Source organism: Ailuropoda melanoleuca, chromosome 4 (assembly GCF_002007445.2).
Source record: "Ailuropoda melanoleuca isolate Jingjing chromosome 4, ASM200744v2, whole genome shotgun sequence".
Lineage (NCBI taxonomy): Eukaryota > Metazoa > Chordata > Mammalia > Carnivora > Ursidae > Ailuropoda > Ailuropoda melanoleuca.
Window position 1 is genome coordinate 12,021,704 of NC_048221.1, and position 21,057 is coordinate 12,042,760.

Genomic DNA, 21,057 nt, shown 5'->3' on the forward strand with positions numbered 1-21,057 from the left:
TTCAGAGATTAAAGGGGTAGACTGTTGACTCCCATCCCTGCACTAAATGGAAGTGAGTCATTCATTTCTGAGAGTGACAACCAACCCCCAATAAACATCAGCCATCAGTCCAAAAGTCCACATTTAGAGGCGCCTGTGTGGCTCAGCCAATTGGGCATCCGACTCTTGATTTCAGCTCAGGTCCTGATCTCGGGGTCATGAGATCAGCCCCTCATCAGGCTCTGCACTGGGCATGGGGCCTGCTTGAGATTCTCTCCTTCTCCCTCTGCGCCTCCCCCCCACCCCCACTCACGTGTGTGTGTGTGTGTGTGTGTGTGTGTGTGTGTGTGTCTCTCTCTCTCTCTCTAAAAATAAATACATAAAATATATTTTTTAAAGTCCACGTTTGAGGGTCTGCCAACTTCAGCCAAAATGAGAACAAAACTTTCCAGGATTTCACTTCATGGGCAGACTTTTCACATGGATCACCTAGCAATGTGCCACACATACTTTCCAATGTATCCAGCTTATTTGTAATATCACTGGATTCTAGACTGTTATGTATGACTTTTAAAAAAGCCAATTATTTGATTAAGGCAAAAAAATTGAACGGAGAAGTAATTACTATTTTCAGTTGAGAAAAGGAACTTCATTCCTCTGTCTTTCAGAGAACAAAAGGCCACAGAAGTGGGTCACAGAGTGAAGGAAAAGCAGCGGCTTTGTTATGGCACGACAAAAGTCTGCACACAGACCCGGGTTCTCCAAAACAACCAGTGTGCCAGTGAAGCCTGCAACACCTTTCTTCACTAGTGATGCTGGGTAAAGATTTCCTATTGGAAAAGGTTAGCATATGCTATAATTTGCAGCCTGAAGAAATAAGGTGCCATGTCTCTTTTTTCATAAGTTTTACCTACTTTTATTTATAAAACATGTTGGAGGCTAAGAAAAGAGCATCATATTTTTGGCCAGACTCCCCACTGGCCTCTGGCTTCTAGCACTCAGCTTGGTCGAGAGAAAATATCTCGGTGCCCAGGGGTGGGGCTCAGGGAACATCAGACCAACCCCACTAAGAAGCATAGGAACATTTTCAGAGCAAATTGGACAAATTACCACATATGTTGACATCTGCACTTTTACATGTAGATTAAAGTAGAAACAAGGTTTTACCAGTCATCTTTATCTGGGGTGGGAATGACTAAAGCTCATCCCTCCTGTGAAATCTCTGGAAAGTGTCCTCTTGCCCACCAAACTTGCCCATCAGCAGCTCTTGCTCATCTTCCTCACGGGCCTTCTTCATTTCCTCCTTGGCCTGGATGGCATCCATCTCCCTTTCTGGGCCCTTGGAGAAAGAAACAGAGACACGAGCCATTAGCCACTGGGGGTTATGTTTCCAGGGGACAGACCAGGTGTCCACCTGCAGCCTGCTCCTGCCTTCTTTCTTGCAAGCCTCCACACTGCCTGGGGGAGGCCTGGAGGAGTCCCCAAGGATGCCAGGCCCTAATCCCTGGAACCTGTAAATGTGACCTTCTCTGGGAAAGGGGTCTTTGCAAATACGATTAAGCTAAGCATGTTGAGATGGGAAGATTATCCGGGGCCGTAAATTCCATCAGGAGTGTCCCCATAGGAGACAGGCAGAGAGGGATTTGACATACACACAGACACAAGAAGAGAAGACCACATGAAGACAGGGGCAGAAATCAGAGTCACATGGCCACAAATCAAGGAACACCGGGAGCCACTGGAGGCTGCAGGAGGCGAAGGAAGGATGATCCCCGAGAGCCTTTGGAGGGAGCGTGGTCCTGCCAAGGCCTTGATTTCAGCCCAATGATACTGATTTTGGACTTCTGGCCTCCAGAACAGTGAGATGACAAATTTGTGTTGTTTGAAACCAGCCAGTTTGTGGTAATTTGTTACAACGGCCACAGGAAATAAATACAACCCTCCCCTTCACTTCTTTCACTTCACTTCTTTCTATTCCCAGAGTACCTGGGCCCCTGTCCCACAATCAGCTGAGCAGTGAACAGGCAGTGCAAGGGTTCCTCTGAGCCTAAGTGAGAAAATCCAAGTCCATGGGATCAACAGAAGGGCTAAGGGGTGCAGACACCTCAAGATGGTTTCCATAGTCATTACTGAAAAAGAGTTTTAGTAAGGCTTCGTGGCAGAAGTCAGATCCAAAAAGAAATGGTTCACCATCAACAAAATGAAAAGGTAACCTACCGAATGGGAGAAAACATTTGTAAATCATGTCTGATAAGGGATTAATATCCAAAATATATAAAGAACTTATATAACTTCATAGCAAAAAAAAATCTGATTTAAAAATGGGCAGAGGATCTGAATAGACATTTTCCAGAGAAGACATACAGAAGGCCAACAGGCACAAGAAGAGATGCTCAACATCATCGATCATCAGGGAAATGCATATTAAAACCGCGATGAGCTATCACCTCACACCTGCTGGAATGGCTAGTGTCAAAAAAACACTACGTAAGAAGCATTGGCTAAGGATGTATGGAAGAGGGATCTCCTGCACACCACTGGTGGGAATGTAAATTGGTGCAATCACTACAGAAAACAGTATGACGCCTCTTCCAAACGTAAAAATAGCAATGCATTATAATCCAGTAATTCCACGTCTCGATATTTATCTCAAGAACATGAAAACACTCTCTCAAAAAGACACCGGCTCCCCATGTTTATTGCAGCATTATTTAACTAAGACATGAGAGCAACCCCATTGTCCAACAACAGATGAATAAAGACAATGTGATATGTATGCATGTGTGTGTGTCTACACAGTGTGTGTCTTCCACACACGGTGGAATATTACTCAGCCATAAAAAAGAATGAAATCTTGCCATTTGCAACAACATGGATGGACACTGAGAACATTATTCTCAGTGACATAAGTAAGGCAAAGAAAAACAAATACCATGTGATCTCACTTTATATGGAATATTTTTTTAAAAAAAACGAAATCATAGAAACAGAGAATACACTGACGGTTGCCAGAGGCAGGGCGTAGGGGCTGGGTGAAATGGGTGAAGGGGGTCAAAAGGCACAAGCTCCCAGTTATAAAATAAATAAGTCATGGGGTGTCACGTGGAGCATAGAGAATATAGTCGATAGTGTTGCAATAACTTCATATGGTGACAGATGGTAGCAGATTTATCGTGGCAAGCATTTCATAATGTATATACATGTTGAATCACTATATTGTACACCCGAAACTAATATAATACTGTATGCCAACTATACTTCAATTAAAACAATAAAACACAGGCATTTTACAAAAGAGGACATCCAAATGGCCACAAAAGCCATAGAACAGTGCCAACCTTCATTTGTCATCAGGGTAACGAAACTAAAACCAGATATACCACCACAGACCTAGAGAAACCCACAATCCCCAGCGCCAGTAAGGATGCGAGACAGCACAGCCCCTCTGGGAACAGCCTGGCAGTTTCTTGTGGGGTGCAACTTCCATTGCAGGACTCGGCTATTCCTGGCTATTCATCCCAAAGAACTAAAAGCAGACATCCAGACACAAAAACTGCAAGCAGACAGTTATAAGAACTTTGTTCATATGTCAAAAACTGGAAACAACCCAACTGTCTGTCGGCTGTTGAAGAGATAAAACCACTCAGCAGTATGAAGAAACCAACTACTGACTGATGCCCCAACAACACGGATGGATCTCAGACACACTATGCTTGAGAAGCTGGCTCAAAAAGACTGCACCCGAGATGAATCCATTTACAGGACGCTCTGAAAAGGCAAGACGGCGGGGGCAGATACCAGATCAGTGGGGGCCTGGAGGAGGAGGGGGTTTGGCTACAAAGGGTCCAAGGAGACTTCTGGGGGTGGTGACACTCTTCCGCATCAGGATTCCGTTTGTCACAACTCACAGGCCTCTACACCACAACAGGGTAAGTCTTACAGTATGTAAATTATACTTCAGGAAATCTGACTTGTCAGCAACTGACAACAGTACCCCGCGTAGCCAAGATGTGGCATAAACTAAGACTCGCCTCTCCTCTACGGCACAAGGGAACAGGAAATAGGATGACACCTTGAAAACTGTTTGGCTGTGTGGGACCTTGTAACCCAGCCTGTCCTCTCCTGGGCATGCACAGGAATGACGGTAACAGCTTTATTCACGAGGACACAAGCTGGAAGCAATCCAAAGCCACATCAACACAGAACAGATACCTACCTTCTGGAATATTCACACACTAAAAAACGAGCTGCTGCCGTATTTGGTAATATGAACCTCATATTATCAGGTAAATATTGGATGGCTCCACTTCTATGAATTTCAAAAGGAGGTCAAATTGATGTATGGTGGTGGTTCCTTTGTGGGCAGGCGGTGGCTGGGAGGCGGCGGAAGGAGGTTGGCACTAATGTTCTGTATCTGGATCTGGGTGGGCGGTTCACTACTGAAAACTCATCAAGCCCTTTCCTATATGTTAGAATCAAGTACAGAAATAAATGAGTAATGAACAAGAAGTTCATTGTGTGCACCATACCTTTGTTTCCCCCCAAGTGGCCTTGCCAAAATTCTCAGCATACTCTTCATCATCTGTGATCAGAAAGTTATCAAAGATGGTTCCTGATCTCACCTGTGGATGAAAATGGGGCCTTTCTTACTGATGTGAGGAATATGGCAGCTTTCCACCAAGAGAGTTGTATCTGGCTCAGTGCCGTCACAGTGATTGGCTCTCGACAGTAGCACATGCTTAAACTCATTTCTAAAACATCCGCTCAATCCAAGGCATTGGTTCTCAAACTTAGCTGCATATTGGGATCGCCAACAATATTTTAGAAACTCCTGATGCCTGGCCTCACCCATGGGGATGCTGATTTAACTGGTCCCCGGTGCTACATGGGCATGGAGACTTGGAAGAGCACCCAAGTGACTCGAGCATTCGGCGATAGTTGCCAACCACTGCCCGAGAACCTTACTGTGCAAAGTAGGCCACGGCCAGCAGCGGCAGCACTGCCCAAGCAGAGGAGTGACACTTTCCCAGGGAGGCAGACAGGAAGTGACCAGAGGGCAGAAAGGATGTCTGTTTTGTCCACGGCTATGTGTCTTGGGTCTGGGTGCGGGGGGAAGGCACATAGTAGGAGCTCAAGGAGGACCAGCTATGTGAATGAAGGAGTTTAGGCTAAAGCTCGGAGTTCTCAGACTATGGCAAATTAAAAACCACGTGACCTGCCAAAGCTCCAGTCCAATGGCACCAATGTTCTCAAATTCAGAGAGGTCATATTCTGTCAAATAGTTGTTTTTCATCTTCTGGTGGAGCCAAACATCTTTGTCTATACCCTCTGGTTTCAGGCCATCCTGCAACAACAAACTCTAAGTGGCGGCTCCAAAGGATGCAGGCCACGGAGGGGGAGGGGCATCTCAGGGCATCGCAGGAGAAGATGCCACGCACCTGGTATGGAGGCTTCTGCAGCATCGGCCCCTGCCAGTCCCCCTCCAGCTCACTGTTCCAGTCACTTGGCTTGCTGGCACTGGCATCCAGGAAATGCTTCTCCCAGTCCTAAATGTGTGTAAGAAAAGAAAATCAATTCCCAGATTTGAGAAAAGAAATTCCTAGTTACCAAGGGGCAGGAGCAGGCCCGTGGCCCTGGTCACAATTTCCCCATCAATTTGGTGGTCAAAGGGCCAAGTGCTCGGGGTTCCCAGTCCCACCAAGGGTTTTGGGGCCACACACTGCCGGGATTTTCTCCCTAAGCCTTGGCGTGATCACACCACCCTTCCCAAGCTGGTGAGAGGAACAACAGAGCGCAAAACTCAAAATAGTGGCTAAAGCTAAACGAGGGGATGAGAGGTGCCATGTGGCTCAGTCGGTTAAGCAGCTAACTTGGTTTCAGCTCTGGTCATGCTCTCAGGGTCCTAGGACAAAGCCTTGCGTTGGGCTCTATACTCAGCAAGGAGACTGCTTCTCTCTCTCCCTCTCCTTCTGCCCCTCCCCCCACTCATGTGCAGGCTCTCTCTTTTTCTCTCTCAAATAAATAAATAAATCTTTAAAAAAAAAAGGATGGGACAAAAGTGACGATGGCAGGGGGAGGGGCCACACAGTCACTGCTGGTTAGGTGGTCTGTACTTCTACATAGCAGTCATACATGGAGTGTTCTAGAGAGAGAGGCTGGACAACCAAGAAATGTTCCAGGACTTACCTGGGGACCGCTGGGTAGCAGGAGAAAAGCAGTTATGTTATACAGACCTTCTCTCTCTATATATAACAGTCACACTGTACACATATAGACACACATGTATACATACACGCACATGTGCTTGGGTGTAATACATATGAACACACATGCATACGTGTGTACATAATACACACATATTATGTGTACACACATACATACACACTTAACACGTGTATATGTGTACTCATATATATACATACATACACATCTCTACATATATATGTGGCTTAGTATGTGCTGAATAAGTATTTGTTGAATAAATGGATGAGGAAAAGGTCCTATGGATTAATATTTAGATAAACACATAAACACATAGAAGTTGTGTACAATGATGCTTTTTCTCTTCTAGCATAACAGAAAAAGAGTAACATTGCATTTAGACTGTGGCTTTTCCGTGATACACAATACTTCTCAATGATTGACACACAGGATTTGGTTGCCTCTCCTACTGCTTTTTGCCCCCACCCCAACTGGCAACAGATGAGCCGCTCTTGTGCTGGGACCAGGAGATGGTTACAATTCCCTCCGAGTAGCTGGCTCCTTATGATTGCAGGTGATTAAATCATAACACCATCATGAACTCATTTGTTGGGGAGCTCACACGGAACCAAACACATGGACAAAACACAGCCAGTTTGGAGGCCAGCCTCTGGAAGGTTGATTAGGCTCCACCAGGGACCCGGCTCGCGAACGCTCCGCCCCAAGACACACAGCGCTATTGGCCGGCACGCAGGCGGCTGGGACTTTCCCCCCAACACCTGTGTCTTGTGCGCAGCCAGATCGGTTTTCTTTGCCATTCTGTGCCTTGTTAAAGTAAGCGCTCTTTCCAAGCGAAAACTGTTTTGGTCTGTTCTGAAGGTAAGGAAGGGAGAGAGAAACTTCGTTCTTTTGCTTTACTGATTACACTGTCTGTGATGACGTATTTCATTGTCAGACAGCAGTGCCACGGACCAGTTTTAAGTTGCCAGAAATTAATGGTAAACACAGCCCAGGGGCGCCTGGGTTGGTGCAGTCGGTTAAGTGACCTACTCTTGGTTTTGCCTCCGGTCATGATCTCAGGGTCCTAAGATCGAGGCCAAGTAAGGCTCTGAGCTCAGCAGGGAGTTTGCCTCAGATTCTCTCTCCCTCTCCCTTTGCCCCTCCCACTCACGCTCACCCTCTCTCTCTCTCTCTCTCTCTTTCTCAAATAAATAAATAAATCTTAAAACACACACACACAGAGTCCAGTACTTTTAGTTACGGCAAAGACAACTGTCTTAAGATAAATGGCTCATGGGTTTGGTGTGGTGTTTGATGTTCAAAACAAAACGTTGCAACAATAAACAAACATAAACTGAAACCAAAACAAGACAGAGGTAGTGGGTTGAATGGTAGTTCCCAGGAACAGTTTGTTCTCATCCTAAACCTTGGAATCTGGGAATGCGAGCTTATACTGAAAGAAGGATCTCTGCAGATGTAATTCAGGTAAGGATCTCACGGCAGATCATTCTGGATTATCCAGGTGGGCCCTAAATCCAAGGGCAAACATCTTTAAAAGAGAGGAAAGAGACACACAAGAAGGCCTTGTGGGGGCGGAGGCAGAGACTGATGTCTACCAGCCAAGGAACTCTTGCAGCCAGTAGAAGCTGGAAGAAACAAAGAAAGGATTGGCCCCCTTCAGAAGGAGTGGGACCCTGCCCACACCTGGATTTCTGCCTTCTGCCTTCAAGAACCTTGAGAGGATACATTTCTGTTCTTTTAAGCCGCCCACGTGGCTTCATTACGGCGGCCCTAGGAACCACAGCCGTTATAGTAACGGGTCCTTGTTGGTCAGCCACAAATGTGAGGCTCAAAAAATACTTTATGTTCAAATTCAGATTAACAAACAAAATCATTTTTATAAAGGTTGTTGATGCATTATCTTTTAGAAAAAAAAAAGCATTGGTCAAAAACACAAAACTTACTTGCTTTCATCTCAAGTATTATAAAAGTCTTTCACGAGACCTGGATGAAGGTGCGTGGCCAGTTTCAGCGGCAAATGTTCCGGGGAGTCCACTTTCTTTCTTTTTTTTTTTTTCCCCAGAAAATCGATTTTAAATTTATCTATCTATCTATCCATCTATTTATTTATTTATTTTAACAGAGAAAGAGTGCGAGCTGGGGGCCAGAGAAAAGGAGCAGAGGGAGAGAGAGAATCTTAAGCAGGCTCCATGCCCAGCGTGGAACCCAATGCAGGGCTCGGTCTCACAGTCCTGAGATCACGACCTGAGCCAAAATCACAGGTCAGACACTCAACGGACTGAGCCACCCGGGAGCCCCCGGGGAGGACACTTTGGTTGTGATAATGCTGACATCATGATTACCGGCGGTGCAGGAATCCCACAGGAGCCGGCTACTTACAGACTTCACTGGCACCCTCTCTAGAGTTGCTTGGGGAAAATCCATACCTGGGATTTGTCACCTTCAGCCTGGTCCCAATCCTTGGACTCTGCAGAGAACTTCTCCATCTTCTTGAGTGACGTTAAGTTCCAGTCGTACTCAATGTCGCCGGATTCGATCGACTGACCATCGATCTTCACTTCGTAAGTGAGGTCTGGTCTTAAAATCAGAGCATAGAGGTGTGTAAAGCCATCAACCTGCACGTTTTAGGAGGAGAAAGGATAATGATGAGACCCTTGACCTTTCAGGGCAGGTCGGCATACGTGGTTTAGGTCTTCAAAGTCTTGTTATAAACAGCAAGGAGAGAGGTTCTAGGGACAGGGGTTGACTTGACTAAAAAATGTGTCCAGCAGAAGAAATCCCCCCTTTGTACAAAACTTCCTCACTACCAAGCTGACTTGAATGGCTGACCTCCTTTTGTGTAGACAATGGCTCCTACCTAGACCCCCACAGGCGGCTATGACACGGTGGTGGGTGTAAACCAAGGGACCTCTGCTCTGTTTGATTCATGAAAAGTTATGTGGAAAACAACTTCGTGTTCTGTTCTCTGAAAGATACCAAATGAAGCCTAGTCTATTTTTCTACACGGGAGAACTTTCTAATGCTCTGAGCTGTCCAATGGCTCAAGCTCTGCGAGGGCAGGCCTGGTGCCTCTCTTGGTCAGAGTTAAGGCCCCAGGCCAGACACAAGGGAAACCCTCAGCAAGCATTCAATAAATGAGAGATGGAAGGTGGATGGTGGGTGCAGGAGAGGTTGGGGGTCCCCAGGATGTCCCTGCCTGTCGGGAGCAGGGGGGACTCCTGCACTCTGCTCCAGCAGCGGTCAGCTCTCAACGTGGGGCCAGGCAGCCTGAGCGTCATTGGGGAAATGCCTGGGAAGTGTCTGTTCCCGGGTCAGCTGACCTGCTGTGTCTGCACCTGGGCAGACCGTCCGGAGGTGCTGACACTGCTCAGATTCGGGAACCCAGCATCTTAAACGCTCTGTCGGGAGGACTCTCCCTCTTCTAGCAGCCAAGATAAATCTCTTTTAGTACCCCTCTGCTCTGCCCTGAGAGACAGGTCACTGCTGTCACACCGTGGCCGATGGCTTTGTGTGCTCTGTGTCCCTCTCAGCCTCTGTAGTTCGCTGTGACAGCTGAGTATACGCTTCTCCCAGCGCTGTCTCCCACTCTCTGCCCACCTTGGTCTCCACTCACCTTTCCTAATTTAGACTTTGGGCTCATTGGCCGGGTAGTTGGTACCTTCCAGGATTTAACCACAGGCGCAGAGCCTCCTGAGGGATATCGTCCACTCCCACACATATGCAATGGACCCAAACCAGGATCTTCAATCCCAACCACGGTTTCCAACAACTTACTGGACACCTCTATCTGGATTTCTGCTGGGATTTCACAACCAAGAGTTCAAAACACAACTCCTGAGTGTGCCCTGGCCTCCTTCCTGGCCTTTTTGCTTTTCCTGCTGCTTAATAGCAATGCTGCTGAGAGTCATGGCCCACATCCCCAGTACTCACATTCCAAACATCGGGAAGTCCTCTGGGTCCGGCCCCTGAATTATCTGTCAAAACAGTCCCCTGTTCTGCATCCCGCTGAAGCCTTGGCCTAACAATCTCACCCTTCTCCCTGCCTACTGATCACCCTATCCCTCCACCCCTCATCCCGAGAGAGAGCATCCGAGGTATTTTTCTAACAGGCAGATCTGCCCCTCTCCTTGCAGATCCCCTGAGGGCTGACCACTGCCTGCAGGGGAGGCTCCCAGAGGTTCCTTCACAGCATCACAGAATGAATCAGACCCCCTGGAGTTAGCCGTTCCTCACTGGAAGGACCAGAATGCCCAACTACCTGCTGTGAGCGGGTGCTCCTTCAACAGAAGCATTTTATTTTTCTAGCAGGTTGCAGAAATAGCACAAGTCTGAGAGCATCATCAGCCTGCAGGTGCCACTCGGGGGAGGGGGGTGCCCTAGGCTGGCTGACCTGAGCGGATCGTGCTCTAACATCTCCAGCATGGTCCAGGCCAGACTTCATGGCCTCCGTAGTGTCACCCCTGCTCTGTCCCACACACCCGATGTGCAACTGAACAATTTCTTGGGAATCAAGTGTAAAACCTGTACACTAAGATGGGGGAGAAAGTCTTGGATTTCGAACTCTCCCTCACCCCCACAGGAGGGATGTCAGGCCTCTCCGTGTGGAGGGGACCCAATGATCCTTTGCAGCCACCAAGTCAGTGGGTGGGACCCCAAGAAGAACCACGCTGCCAATGGAGACTCACTGGGGCTCTGTGGGGAGACTGAACACCCCCCTGCTTGGGTCAGGACTGAAGAAGGGGTGGTTATGGACACTTCCCCTCCATGCTGTCAACGTGCCTCTCAAAACACACTCTGGTCTCCTGTCCAGATTCGCCCAGATTTGTGGAGGCTTCCCATGTTGGAGCTCTGGGCACCAGGGGCACCCCAGGGGACAGGTCCCTGCTTCCTGGCTGCTACTTTCAAATGGAGGGGGTGCTTCAGGAAGTGTACCTCCCTTCCACAGGTCCAGCACCAGGGAACTGACCCAAGCTGTGTCTTTGGAGAAGCCCTGGGCTGGGCCATGGAGTTATAAAGTGGGCCTCAAGACAGAAAGTGTTATTTTCACAGGATCCGTGGATAGAAGGTAAGAAAGCATGCTTTCATTTCAGAGACATTCCCATTTCTAAACGTTTTGGTATTTTGAAGATTAATTTCTCCAGGATGTTTTTTTCCCCATGCTGAATATTTCATTCCTTAGTGAGGATGGATAGAGCAGAAATGTGACTGTACTGTCGTGACCCTTACAAGGCAAATTCTAGTGCAGCTCACAGTAAAGAGTGAGTCTGCCCTCCCACTGGGTACAAACTTCAGAAAACAAGCTAACGGGGTATGTAAGTGTCTCTAATGAGCCTGTTAAACTGGAAACCAAGGGGCAGGGGTGTGCTGCTAAGATCCGTCCCTGACTCAGTTAAATATTTTAAGATCAAAACTATTTTCTCTAAATTTAGGTTATCATTAAGAGTTAACACAATCACAGATTTGAAGACGAACGCGTTTACCTTACACCGGATTGATTTCTTGTTTGAGTGATACTGATTCTTGAAATGTAAAATAACGTGAACTTTCTTGATATCAAATCCACAAATATCGGGTCCTACAAAAAAAAAATATATATATGAGCTGCTCTCAATTTCCTTGTCTAATGCATCCCCACAGGAAACCCCCAACCATTCCCCTGAAATAACATAGGAGGACCGGAAGCTTACGTGTGCAAGAAAAATCAGACTTCGGCGTGGATACTGAAATGGGCAGTGACGCCCTTCCCGTTACTTCTCTGGTCACTGCAGCTACTCAAGCGTAAGGCAGCACGTGAGTAAAAAAGGGTTTAACGGTCTAGGAAGCATCCCTGACGTGCTGCCTGAGGCTTGGGCTCGCTCTGAATCTGAGAGGTGCCCTGTGCCCAGGTTGAGGGCTTCAGGGCGGGACAGGCTGGCTGGGATTCCCGCTCTCATTCACTGTGCTGAGACATATCTGCAACTATGCGGCTCCCCATGGCTGTGTTCTGTTCTCTAAAACGGGGATGTGAATCTTCCAAGGCTATTTTGCCAATTAGATGGGCTCATGTGTGTCAAGCATTTAATATGGCAAAGCTCAGTATTTGTTATTATTATGTCCTAAGACGACACACACATATTCAGATTAAGGATTTCTGAATATACTAAACAAGGTTTGCAGGAGGGATCTGGAAAATTTGTCAAACCTTCGGAGGATGTTTGGAATTACCCCACTGCTGCTGCTTTATTGACCTTAAGCCTTAGGAATGTACTAGAGCATCTGGGTGTCTTTCTGTCTCAAATCAAATTCCACCACATCCACTGACCCGGGCCTGCACCCGCCCCCTGGGGATTCTGTGAGGCTGTGTAAACACAAGCAGATGACTGTGATTTTTTTTCTAGAACTTGCAGTGACGAACCTTCGTAATAAGAGAGATCCAGGCTGCACATAATTACTAAAAGGATATTATCAATTTGCCAGAGTGGATGTGACATTGAACTTGGAAGCAGCATCCTGAAGGACTGACAAAGAACACCATGTCTACCTCCCCGAGTTCTCAGAGACGCTGGTTTGTGTAATTTCCTTTTTTCTTATCACTGGAAAACATTCCAGTTCAATTTTTAAAACAAAAGCTACGGTATGTGAACTATTTGTATAAAAGTCTACTACCTGGGGATTAAAACATGAAATTTTTCCTTCAAAACTGGTCAGAATTTCCCTATTTCTAAGCACCTACACGTTTTAAATATTAAATTAAGCTTCAGAACATGCCCAGACTTGACTGGAAAATCTGGACATTTTCTGTTCACAGCAATCATAAAATATTTATGCACATAATGTATTTTTATGAGGAAATGGGGTAGACAGAAGGGCTCTAAACATGCTGACCTGCCTTTGGGCAAGGAAGTTTAATCTTTGTGAGCCTTAGGGTTTTGTTTTGGTTTTTCTGAGATTTTATTTGTTTGAGAGACTGAGCACAGAACAAGAGGGAGAGAGAGAGAGAGAGAGAGAATAAGCAGGGGGGGGATCAGAGGGAGAGGGAGAAGCAGACTCCCTGAGCAGCAGGGAGTCTGACACAGGGCTCCACCCCAGGACCCCAAGACCATGACCTGAGCCCAAGACAGATGCTTAACTGCTTAACCAACTGAGCCAACCAGCCCCACCCCCCGCCACCCCGAGATTCGGGTTTGGTTTTGTTTTTTAAGATTTATTTATTTGATAGAGACAGAGAGAGAGACCATGAGCAGACAGAGTGAGAAGCAGATTCCCCACTGAGCAGGGAGCCTAATGGAGCCCCATGTGGGACTCGATCCCAGGACCCCGGGATCATGACCTGAGCCCAAGGCAGACGCTTAACTGACTGAGCCACCCAGGTGCCCCTATTCTCTCTACTTCTGTGTAACACTATGACCAGCTGTGTATACAAACATGATGATGGCATAACAGGTGTCTAAAGCCTAACGCTGATCATAAATTCAGAGATAAGCATAGAAAAACTATGACAGAAAACTTCTGCAAGCTATCCACATCACAAGAGGAAAGAATTTTATTAAAAAACGGTTCCTTAAATTTGAATTACCGATGGATATTTTAAAACTACATTTCCATTCTTGAAAGACTTTTTTTCACTTTTTAAAACTGCGGTAAAATACACATAAAATTTACCACCTTTACCATTTTTAAATGTAACTTCAATGGTATTAAATATTCACATAATTGTGCAACCAATACCACCATCCATCCCCCTGACTCTTTTCACCTTGTAAAACTGAAACTACACCCATGAAGAACTCCCTATTCTCCCCTGCCCCCAGCCCCTGGCAACCACCATTCTATGTTTGGTCTCTATAATTTCGACTATGCTAAGGACCTAAAATAAGTGGAATTGTATAGTATTTGTCCTTTTGTGTCCAGCTTATCTCACTAAGAATAATGTATTCAAGGTTCATCATGTAGCTGGTGTCAGCATTTCCCTCCTTTATGAAGCTGAATAATATTTCATTGTATGGACACTACATTTGTTTATCCACTCATCTGCTGATGGGCACTTGAGTCCTCTAGCTTTGGTCTTCTTTTCTTTCTTTTTTTTTTTTAAAGATTTATTTATTCATTTGAGGGGTGCCCGGGTTGGCTCAGCCATTAAGCATCTGACTTCGGCTCAAGTCATGATCCCAGTGCCTGCTTCTCCCTCTCACACTCCCCTTGCTTGTGTTCCCTCTCTCACTGTCTCTCTCTCGCAAATAAATAAAAAAAGATTTATTTATTCATGTAAGAGAGTGTGAGCATGCACGCATGCGAGTGGGGGAAGGGACAGAAGAAGAGGGAGAGAGAGAATCCCAAGCAGGCTCCCGAGTGCGAAGCCCAAAACAGGGCTCCATCCCAGGACCCTGAGATCATGACCTGAGCTGCAATCAAGAGTGGATGCCAAACCAACTGAGCCATCCAGACACCCCTTGGTCTTCTTTATTTTTTTTTTTAAAGATTTTATTTATTTATTTGACAGAGAGAGAGACAGCCAGCGAGAGAGGGAACACAAGCAGGGGGAGTGGGAGAGGAAGAAGCAGGCTCATAGCGGAGGAGCCTGGTGTGGGGCTCTATCCCTTAACGCCGGGATCACGCCCTGAGCCAAAGACAGACGCTTAACCGCCGTGCCACCCAGGCGCCCCACCCCTTGGTCTTCTTTTTTGAGACTGGCTATTCAGGATCCCTTGAGATTGCATATGAATTTTAGAATGGGTATTTCCATTTCTGCAAAAAAAAAGTCATTGAAATTTTAATAGGAATTAGGTTGAATCTGTATATTGCTTTAGAATCTGTAGATTGCTGTGTCCAGTGTTAACGTTTTAACACTACTGAGTCTTCCAATCCATGAACATGGGTATGTTTTCATTTATTTATATCTTCTTTAATTTCCTTCAGCAATACTTTGTAGTTATCACTGTATAAGTCTTTCAACTCCTTGCTTAATTCCTAAGTATTTTACTCTCTTGGAAACTATTATAAATGGAATTGTGTTTGTAATTTCCCTTTCGAATTCATTGTTTATGTATAGGGATGCAACTGGTTTTTTGTGTGTTGACTTTGCATCCTGCTACTTTGCTGAATTCATGCATTAGTTCTAATAATTTTTGTGCAATCTCTATGGTCTCCTGTGTATAAGATTTATCATCTGCGAAGAGATCATTTTATTTCTTCTTTTCCAATTTGGATGACTTGTATTTTTATTTATTTTTTTATTTTTTTTGCCTAATTGCTCTGGCTAGGACTTCCAGGACTATGTTGAGTAGAAGTGGTGAAAGTGAGCACCCTTACCTTGTTTCTGATCTTACAGGAAAAACTTTGTCTTTCACCACTTAGTATGTTTGTTGTGGGTTTTTCATAGATGGCTTTTATTATGTTGCAGTAGTTTCCTGCTATTCCTAGTTTGTCGACTGTTTTTATCTTGTAATGATAAAATTTGTGATGATCATGTGTTTTTCTTTCATTCTGTTGATGTATCATGTAATATTGACTAATTTTTCCTATTTCAAATCATCCTTGCAGACAAGGAAGAAATGCCACCTGGTCATGGTGTATAATCCTTTTTAATATGCTGCTGAATTATTTTTGCTAGTATTTTGTTGAGGATTTTTGCATCAATGTTCATATTGTTCTATAGTTTTCTTGTAGTGTCTGGCTTTGGTGTCAGGATAATGAGTTCGGAAATACAGGTTCCCTCCAGTTCAATTTTTTCTGTAAAGTTTGAAAATTTTTTCCGTAAAGTTTGAAAAAGATTGGTATTAGTTTTTCTTTAAATATTTGGTAGAAATCATGACAGATTCATCAGATTTAGGACTTTATTTGTTCGGAGAGTTTGGCTTACTGCTCTCTTTACTATTTATAGCTCTCTTTGGATTTTCTATTTCTTCATGATTGAGACTTGGCGGGGTTTGTGTTTCTAGGAATTTGTCCATTTCACCAAGGTTATCCAATTTTGGGGTGTACAACTATTAACACTGTCTTATAATTCATTTTATTTCTGTAGAATTGGTAGTAACATCCCATTTCTGGTTTTAGTAATTTGAGTCTTCTTTGTCCATTTAGCCAAAGGTTTTGTCAATTTTGTTGATCTCTTCAGAGAACCAACTTTTGATTTATTTTCTCTGTTGTTTTTCTATTCATGATTTCATTTATCTCTGCTCTAATTTTTATTATCCCTGTCCACTTCCCCCTTCAATTCTACCCATTTTTGTTTCATATATTTTGATGTTCATTAGGCGTATACATGTTTATAATCGTTACATCTTCTTGCTATATTGACCTTGTTAGTAATATATAATGTCCTTTGTCTCTTATAACCTTTTGATTTATTTAAAGTCTATTTTGTCTGATATTAGTACAGTCACCCTGCTCTCCTTTGGGTGCTACTTGCCAGGAATATCTTTTCCCTTCCTTTTACTTTCAACCTGTGTCTTTGGATCTCAAATGAGTCTTTTTTAGATAGCATATAGTTGGATTATGTGTTTTTATCCATTCTGCCAATCTCTGTCTTTTAACTGGAGAGTTTAATCCATTTACATTTAAAGTAGACTCACTTCTGTCACTCTATTTGTCTTCTATATGCCCTACAGCTTTTTGTCCTTCATTTCCTGCCGTGCTGTCTTCTTCTGTTTTTAGTTGATTTTTTGTAGGGAAATGCTTAAATTCCTTTTTAATTTCCTTTTGTGTATATTCTATAGCTATTTTCTTTGTGGTTACCATGGGGATTACATTAAACATACTAAAGTTATAATTCTCTAATTTGAATTTATACCAGTTTAACTTCAATAACACACAAAACTCTGCTATTCACCTCTTCGTCTGCACCTCTGTGATCAGAAGCAGCAATCAGTAATCAGAGCTCAGACCCCTGATATTTGGGAGGACAGGGTCCTTTTTGCCCACCCTCTCTGTGGCAAGCTGTATGTAGGCTGCTCCAGGAGCACATGCAAAGCTGTCTGCCTTGTGCATGAAATGGGGGACGGGTATGTCTACTGTGCTAAGAGCTGAAATTGACCAAAATTAACCTTCCTGTTCTTCCCCTGGAAGAAGCAATCTTTCCATAGACTCCAGAGTTCCAAAACAGTTACATTAGATTCTATTGTTGTAATTGTTGTCTAGGTGGGGAGATGGACTCCTGGTGCTTCCTACTTCATTTCCCAGAATCCTCTTCGTTCTGAAAGCTTTTTGAATTCACACCCTTCGGTTATGTCTAGTTCCTATGGCCCAATGTGGTCCCATCTCGAATCTAGCACAACTTTTAAATCAATTACTCCTGTTATCAGGAAATATTTAAAGTGTTCCAGGGCCAGCATGGGCTAGACAGGAAACATTTTGGCCTTCCTATCATTTTCATGTGTCAAAAATATTATCCTTCAGTTTTTTTCAATTATTAAAAATGTTAAAACCCACTCTCAGGCATAACAAACATGGGCTGTGGGCTGATGTGGCCCTTGGCCAAGGTCTGCTGACTCCTGATATATTCCAAAGTACATGGGGCTACATTAATGTTGAATAAATAACTTTCTCAAAAATACAATAGGGGGCGCTTCGGTGGCTCAGTAAGTTAAGCGATCGACTCTTGATTTTAGCTCAGGTCATGGTCTCAGGGTCTTGGGATTGAGTTCCATGTCCAGCTCTGTGCTCAATGGGGAGTCTGCTTCAGGATTCTCTCTCTCTGCCCCTCTCCCCCACTCACTCACACACCCTCTCTCTCAAATAAATAAATCTTTTTTTTTTTTAAAGGTACAATAGAATGGTACAGTTGACTTTTTACATTAGTCAGGTTAAACAGTGCTAAAACCTTTGGTCAGATATACTCAATGCTACTACTTTGGCAAAGTCTTAGTCTGAGATTCTATGAAATGGAAGTGCTCAAAGTCCCGAGAAATGGTTGTTTTGTACTATCTAAACTCACCAAACATAATATAGTACTGGGATTTTTCATTCAGGTTCTTCTGATCCACGTCTGCAGGGAAGACCTTAACGTAGCCCCCTCCACAGTCCATCTTCTGCTCGTGTTTCACCGTGTACTGAATGACCAGAGTCTTCCCTTTATTGCTAAACGGTTTGAAACGTGCAGAGATGGCATAGAATCGGCCATTTTGAGTGGTCTGCAGACCTTTAAACAAAAAAATACTCATGAGGGATTAGGAACGACACCGTGCTCAGTGCTGCCGGGAATTCAATGGTGGTCCTTCTCCCACCCCCAATAATAACCACTTCTGTCAATCCAAGCCTAAAACACATTTTTACAATAACACATGATAGGCATACCACTAACAGGCTCTCTGCTGCCACAGAACTTTCCATGCTTAGTTGTTTTTGTGCTCAATATGCCACTGTCATGTCTTAAGTTACAAAAACACTTCAGCTTTAAATTACAAATATGCAACCTAATTGTGGATTAGAAGTTAATTTTGCTTCAGATTCATCTTCCAAAGGGTGGGAAATACAATAAAGGTTGTGTAGCAACTTAATTAAAAAACAGAGCATCCCATATCTTTTAACTCTTATCTTAAAATAGTTGCTTAAGACACACCACAGTGGATGGAGGACAGAGCACTGTCCTGTAAAAAAAAAGTGCTTCACTGCTCAGGATGCACTGGCCTGCAGCTGTCCTCTTTTTACAAAGATACCACCCTTTTGTCACATGAATCATCTCACATTTTATAAATTTATGTGCTCACTTCAAGTCTAACCCCCCCCCTTTTTCAGTAGCCACTAGGCTCTGTACCAAATTTTTATCTTATACTGGAGTATAACAAACTTGAAAACAAAGGCAGTCTTACTATATAACCGAGTCTTCCTTGCTCCACATTCCTGCCTCCATACCTGCCAACACTGAGATTCATCATAAATGCACTTGGCATTTTCATTTTCTATCAGTATGTCCAAGCCTGAACTCATGGCTGATGGCTCACTACCACATTCATCTCTCTCTCTCTCTTCCATTCTCCCCCCAACCTTTCCCTTTCTCAAAGAATTCATAGGTTCACCCCCTCCTCTACCCCCTTACCATCCAGGTAATTACTAAGGCCAGGATTCATCGCCTCCCTCTCTCTCACCACCCTCCTCAGCCACCCCAATCATCTCTCACCACTTCCCGTCTCTGTCCAACTAAATTCTATTTATGCTTCCTTCCACCACTTCTGTGTGATGGTCCTGGGAGACCACAGTGAAAGGGGCCAAATTAGGCAGACGCCTAACGACTGCGCTACCCAGGCGCCCCTAATTTCACTCTTCTTTTGTCCTATGAGCTGAATTTTGACCAATTCATTGGGTCAACATGTAATTTAGAAAACAATGAATATATAGTAGAAAAATCGGAAGCTGCCGACAGGACAACCCTGGAGTAACAGAGCCAAGATGGAGGTTTAGCAGAAGGCTGACGAAGAGGGAAACTTTTCATCTAAATCAGGGGTCCACAAACCTTTTCTGCAAAGCCAGAGAACAAATATTCTAGACTTTGTGGGCTATATGGTCTCTGTCCCAACTTACTGCCTTTGCAGCATAAAAAAAGCCATAGCTCTATGTAAATGAATGGGCATGGCTGTGTTCCATTAATACTTTGCTATGGACACTGAAATTTCATATACTTCACTGTTTTATATGACATAAAATACTATTCCCCTTTTGATTTCCCCCCAACAATTAAAAAAATGTAAAAATCATTCTTATCTCACCAGTGCAAAAAACAGGTGGTAAATGAGTTGTGGTGTGTCCACCTCTTATCATCAGGAATGAGAAGACAGAAGGCATCCTTGGCACCAGGAGGGTACTGACTTGGGGGGGGGGTGGAGGGCTCAAGGGGACCTCTGAAAATGTTCCCTATCTTGACCAGAGTGTACTGATGTAAACACTCATCTTTCTGTATCTCTAAGATCTATGCACCTGACAACACGTACCTTTTAACCTCATTTTTTTTTCTTCTTAAAGTGTAAACAAAAATGAGAAATATCCCCTAATCTTTTTCCCTTTGCAGGTCAAAGAGCTGGGGTCTCCAAACTCATGCGACTAGTTGGTATACAATGGGGCGATCTTGGGCAAGTAAAGAAAGGAAAGAGAAAAAGTAACGCCAGACCTTCTCCAAGCCTTAGTTTCCCCATTGGTGAAACGGCTGTAAGAGGTGTTAGGGGTGTGCCACACCAACCTTGCAAGGTTGCTATGGTGGTGGGGTGTGTGTGTGTGTGTGTGTGTGTGTCACTTAGCTCGATTTTCTCACCATTCCTACACTAACCTTTGTCCTTCTCTTTATGACCATAAAATTTCCCCGACGAGAGTCTAAAATGCCCAAGTTGAGAGTCATTGGTGGACTGCACCCATCGATTCCTCCAGCGCTCTGTGGAGGAAACAACACCGGTTAGGGCTGAATCTGTTCATTTGAGTCATGAAAGGTGTGTGTGGCGGGGGGGTAGGAGGCTCGAGGTTTCGAAGCTTGGAGGCTTCGCCACCACCGATCCCACGGCGATGGACCGGGGCCAATGGCTACTCGGACTACTGGTTGGGCAGCTTACGCCCCCATTCCACCACCACAGGTGTCGCCTCTTCACCTCCGTCTAGAAATTCCTCTTGGAAGTAGACGGTGGCCAGCGCCACCCTCAGCATGCAGACGGCCCAAATCGGAACGTTAACCACAGCCATGGAAAGCGCACGGCGCTTCTTCTTGTAACCGCCCCTTTGCTCCCGGCGGTCTCCGCGGCGTGTCGGTCCGGCCCAGAACTACAACTCCCGTCACATCTCGCGATTGTGACCTGAGGCACCATTGGCCCCCGGCGCGCAGTGCACGCCTGGCCCTTCCCGGCACTACCATATCCATGACGCACCGCGATTGTGACTTGGGGCCCCATTGGTCCTCTGAGC

The 21,057-nt window shown here is 44.9% G+C and overlaps 1 protein-coding gene across 3 annotated transcripts; it reads right to left on the bottom strand.

Annotated features, from left to right (window-relative positions):
* Positions 1 to 1,097: 1,097 nt before the first annotated feature.
* Positions 1,098 to 20,902, bottom strand: CALR3 (calreticulin 3). Of its 3 annotated transcripts, none has more exons than XM_002912707.4 (9): positions 20,748 to 20,902; positions 20,435 to 20,536; positions 18,113 to 18,316; positions 11,682 to 11,776; positions 8,628 to 8,816; positions 5,418 to 5,525; positions 5,195 to 5,323; positions 4,509 to 4,601; positions 1,098 to 1,318 (listed from the first exon to the last, which is right to left on the bottom strand). In XM_002912707.4, the coding sequence occupies exons 1-9, from the start codon at positions 20,836 to 20,838 to the stop codon at positions 1,175 to 1,177; spliced, it is 1,155 nt and encodes a 384-aa protein (XP_002912753.1). In that variant the 5' UTR covers positions 20,839 to 20,902; the 3' UTR covers positions 1,098 to 1,174. The 3 variants fall into 3 exon arrangements, with proteins under 3 accessions (XP_002912753.1, XP_019653838.1, XP_034513873.1); XM_019798279.2 differs by having other exon boundaries at positions 5,195 to 5,338; XM_034657982.1 differs by lacking the exon at positions 5,195 to 5,323.
* Between the last annotated feature and the right edge of the window lie 155 nt (positions 20,903 to 21,057).

Excerpts from the sequence above, each read along its gene's own strand:
- CALR3 (XM_019798279.2), bottom strand. The coding sequence starts at position 20,838 with ATGGCTGTGGTTAACGTTCCGATTTGGGCCGTCTGCATGCTGAGGGTG. Across the intron at positions 20,537-20,747 it reads AGAGGAATTTCTAGACGGAG|AGCGCTGGAGGAATCGATGG; the intron begins GTGAAGAGGCGA and ends TTTCCTCCACAG. Across the intron at positions 8,817-11,681 it reads AGAAATCAATCCGGTGTAAG|GTTGATGGCTTTACACACCT; the intron begins GTAAACGCGTTC and ends TAAAACGTGCAG.